The 4,749-nt window shown below is 35.4% G+C and overlaps 1 protein-coding gene across 3 annotated transcripts in view; it reads right to left on the bottom strand.

The window, feature by feature from the left end:
- Positions 1 to 321: 321 nt before the first annotated feature.
- The window catches only part of LOC107698524 (cyclic AMP-responsive element-binding protein 1-like), a 12,521-nt gene continuing 8,093 nt past the window's right edge, over positions 322 to 4,749 (bottom strand). For all 3 annotated transcript variants that reach the window (XM_016499545.1, XM_016499547.1, XM_016499546.1), the window contains 2 exons: positions 4,135 to 4,288; positions 322 to 2,201 (listed from right to left, as the gene is read on the bottom strand). In XM_016499545.1, the coding sequence (XP_016355031.1) occupies positions 2,057 to 2,201; positions 4,135 to 4,288 (299 nt within the window). In that variant the 3' untranslated portion in view covers positions 322 to 2,056. The remainder of the gene's footprint in view (positions 2,202 to 4,134; positions 4,289 to 4,749) is intronic.

The following is a 4,749-nucleotide window of genomic DNA, read 5'->3' as shown; positions in this document are numbered from 1 at the left end:
TATATATATATATATATATATATAAAATAAACAGAAAATTGTGGGTTAATATAATGCTTCAGACTTATTCAGGGGTCTCATGCAGCTCCCTACAGCATTTACTTTGAAACAATTTTCATTCAGAAATTGCTAGTAAATTACTAAAAATTTCTCAAATAATTACAAGGGAATGGCAGGTAAAACATTCAATGAAACGTGCAATTTTAAAGTAGAAAGACTGAAATGGCATTTTCTTGTAAAACATACTCCAATAACCTTTGTTTTATTTACAGCTTTGAAAAATCATTTTTTTATTTGAGCATGCTGAAGTTGTGCATTGCATTGCACGGTATTTCCAACCACAACACCCAGTGTGCAGTATTAGTATTTTATTAAAGATTTACATTTGTGTACAAAAGAGAGGTGGGGGAAACAACATAAAGTATACACAATTGTATTGTAATAGTAATAGTGCAAAGCTTCTAAAAATGTAAGCCAAGTCACAGAGTATATACAATACACTTCTAAACTTTTGAAACACTATAAAATCCTACCAGTGCTGTACATAGTGTCCAAAAGGTGAAAGCTATCATACAAAAAGTGCATGATGTGTTTGTCCAAAATGAGTGGGATCAAACATTGCTTTAGATTGATTGGGTTTTTTGTATGCATGGAGACAAACACACATAGTAGAATATTTCAGTTCACTTTGGCCAGCATGGTAGTAGGTCAATCTCACTGCATATGGGGTACATACAAGAGGAAAAAAGTTACTACCAGTTCAGGAAAATGAATAAAGAAAAATACAACTTTTGTTGAAGGCAAACCGTAACAAGTTACCAGCTGTTCAGTTGTTTCTTGATCTTTCAGAAGCAACTGAATGTGGACAAAGGAAAAATGAAACCAAGAGAAATCTTTATATATATATATATGAAATAGCTGCCAAAAATGCATATGCTATAATAGATAACATGTACTCTTTACTTATGTTATCATCACATTATCAAATACAAAGACACTGCGTCCCAGTTGTTAGTGTTGAAATGAAAAACTGACCATATAACGATATCAAAGCTAATGTTATATTTATAAAACATGCTTTAGTTTATAATGCCAGAGACTGAATGTATTGGATTGTATTTCATCCAATTATAGCTCTATGATATACAAGCATAACACACAAGTGATTTGCTGAATATAATCAACATAAAAGTGAAGAAATGTTTCAACCTGAAAAATATATATCAAATTCACTTCTGTGGGTAATTCCTGACATTGTAATGTGAATTTTGGTGTATAAGTGACCAAATGTTTGCAATATTATAACCATTTTATATTGTGCATGTGCAACTGTTGCTACTGCAATGGCAGTTTTTAATGAAATTAAATGATTTAGGTACATTTTTGCCATCTAAAATGAGCAAAATGTCAAAATCGAAATATACATGGGCTATAATCTTGTTCTGTATATGATACACAATATTTCTGTTTATCAATATTCATCATTTTATATAGTTTGTTCATATTTAAAGGTAAAAATGTCAACTTAAAACACAAGAGCACTATACACCAAATAAAAGTAACAGTCAGACACGTTAAACCTTTAGAATCTCAAGAGGGAATGATGCCAACTCCAAAACAAAATCTTTCTCGATGCCTACCATGCTATTGAAATGTCAGTTAAATTATTATTATTATTGTACATTATTTGTATCTCTTTTAAAAGTTATGGACGAATTATACACCAGCACACTGGAAAAAAGGTAAACATTTTCCCACAAACCCCTCCTCTGAGTTTCGGTTTGAGTCCAGAAGTAAAGATGCCCGAGAATGTACTTGAGTGTTTATGTCCACAGTAAATTTCTCATTTTTTTTTGTCTTTAAATGACATGATCCAATATTTCTAGAGGAGATCTGTGTTGACCAGGGGGCTTCTGTTCAGTTCCCTCACGTACTTGTGTGTTCATACAGGCAGTCTGCAGCAATTTAAAAAAAGAAAACATTTCGAAAACATGCGTCCGTGACTCGCCCTTTAGTCTCGTAAGTCTGCCAGAATGAAGGGAGAACGGGTGGTACCTCACTCTGATTTGTGACAGTACAGGTCTTTGAGTGCTTTGAGTTCCTCGATGAGAGTTTTGTTCTGGTTCTCCAAAACGGCCACACGGTTCTCCAGACACTTGACATATTCCTTTTTCTTTCGACGGCACTCACGAGCAGCCTCTCTGGTGGGGGAAAGAAATTTGAGATCTACTTAGCAAACTCTTTTTGGTCCAAAGTAGGGCTGTCAAAAACCAGTGAAATTTCACGATTCTCTGTTACAGCAAAAATGCACTATTGAACATCTCTTTATTTAAAGATATTATACTCCACATGCCTTTTGTTTCAAGATAAATGTTGTTATATATATATATATTAAACTAATTTACACTAAACAATTATAATTACATGTATCCTTCAGGTATCGTCTCATTTTTTGTCCATGTTTTATGTTTATTATATTATTTGATGAATATCAAATATTTAGACAAAGTCTAATGCACAGATTCAGTATTTTGACAATCAGATTTTTTTTGTCATTGTTTTGTCCCCCTGTTCACATGAGACTGGCTATATTTACATTGTCTCACATACATCTGTCAAACAGCTCTCGAGTATTGAAATTAGTCAGTAATCTGTACTGCTTTTAAAGGATTAGTTCACTTCCAGAATAAAAAGTTCCTGATGATTTTCTCACCCCCATGTCATCCAAGATGTTCATGTCTTTGTCTTTTGTCACAAAGAAATTAAGGTTTTTGAGCAAAACATTCCAGGATTTTTCTCCATATAATGGACTTCAGTGGGAACCAACGGGATGAAGGTCCAAATTGCAGTTTCAGTGCAGCTTGAAAGGACTCTACACGATCCCAGCAGAGGAATAAGGGTCTTATCTAGCCAAACCATCAGTTGCATTTTCTAAAAAAAAAAAAAACATTTATATACTTTTTAACCACAAATGCTCGTCTTGCTTTAGCTTTGCTTGCGCATGTGCGTCTTCACATATTACGTAATCCCGTTGGAAAGGTCAAGTGTGGTTAGCTCTTCGTCTGTGTACTCCGGTTCAGAAAGGTAGGGTAGGGCGAAAAACTCCATCTCATTTTCTCCTCCAACTTCAAAATCGTCCGACATTGTTGTTTTACCTTTTTTTGTAAAGGGTGCTTGACTTTCTTTACACGTTCGCTTTGCAAACACTGGGTTGGTGCTTCCGCCTACATCACGTGTGACCTTGCAACGTGATTATGTAATGCGTGAGGTCGAGCTAGTGCAAGATGAGCATTTGTGATTAAAAAGTATATAAATGTTTTTGTTGTTTTTTTTGTTAGAAAATGCAACGGATGGTTTGGCTAGATAAGACCCCTTAATTTCTTTGCGACTGAAGACAGAAAGACATGAACATCTCGGATGACATGGGGGGTGAGTGAATTATCAGGAAATTTTTATTCTGGAAGTGAACTGGAAAAAAAAGCACTGTTTCTACAAAAAATATTAAGCAGCACAACCGTTTTCAACACTGATAAAAATGGATAAAAATCCAGAGTTCTAGTCCCAGCTTGTGGACCTTTTCCGAATTTCTTTGCGACTGAAGACAGAAAGACATGAACATCTCGGATGACATGGGGGGTGAGTGAATTATCAGGAAATTTTTATTCTGGAAGTGAACTGGAAAAAAAAGCACTGTTTCTACAAAAAATATTAAGCAGCACAACCGTTTTCAACACTGATAAAAATGGATAAAAATCCATCTAGTCCCAGCTTGTGGACCTTTTCCGATCCTGTCCCCCCCTCTCTCTCACCCACTTCGCTTCCTGTCTACAATACTGTCGTATCCTAATAAAAGGCTAAAATGCCAAAAATAAATCTTAAAAAAAGTAATAAAATCAAAAAGTTATTTTAAATTTTAACAATATTTCACAATATTCATGTTTTTTTTTTTTTTTTCAAATAAATGCAACCTTGGTGTGCATAAGACACTTCATTAAAAAAATTTAACAAATCTTAACAACCCCAAACGGTAATGTACATATGTGAGAGTATTAACAGGCTCAGAATGTATGACCATAAGTGATAAGGCTGACTTTACGTTGTTTGCTTTTACCAAAAACTTGATTTGGTTTTTACCTGTTCTTCATGAGGCGGACCTCCCTCTTGCGCGTGACCTCTTCAGCACCTCCTTGACTTGGCAGGGCCGGAGAGGATGCCATGACCACACCTGGAGCAATAGTGCTGGTTTGGGCAGTACGAATTTGATAGGCCTGAACATCTCCAGAAGCAGCTTTAGGGCAGACAAAACGCAGCCAACAAACAATGAATGAAAATTTTGAATTAAAGCATAGAATACAGATGGATACCATTAACTTGCAACAGGCCAGACAGTAGGGCAAAAAGTTAAAAACAATATCATAATTGATACCATTTACTTAAGCAATGTTTGTATCCTTAAAACTGGATTGTATCTTTAGCCTGTTTCGAACCGTAATTGTTTCTCATGGGGATGTAAGCTATTTTCAACATTTACAGGGGTTAGTTTGTGATTTTATTGCTATCCGAATCCAGAACGTCTGTGTTTTTCTCCCACCACCCACGTAAAAATCCCTGGCCAAATTACCTATGGTTTTTTGACAAAAACTTAAGGTTGTGTGTAGGGCTGCACGATTAATCGCATGCGATATTTAACGCGCATCTTATCAGTAAAGCCGGTTCTGTAATCAGCGGTAAATCTCCATCACCTGCGTG

Source organism: Sinocyclocheilus anshuiensis, unplaced genomic scaffold (assembly GCF_001515605.1).
Source record: "Sinocyclocheilus anshuiensis isolate Anshui unplaced genomic scaffold, SAMN03320099.WGS_v1.1 scaffold138, whole genome shotgun sequence".
Lineage (NCBI taxonomy): Eukaryota > Metazoa > Chordata > Actinopteri > Cypriniformes > Cyprinidae > Sinocyclocheilus > Sinocyclocheilus anshuiensis.
The sequence above is the reverse complement of the archived record's forward strand: the minus strand, read 5'-3'. Positions and strand labels throughout refer to the sequence as shown.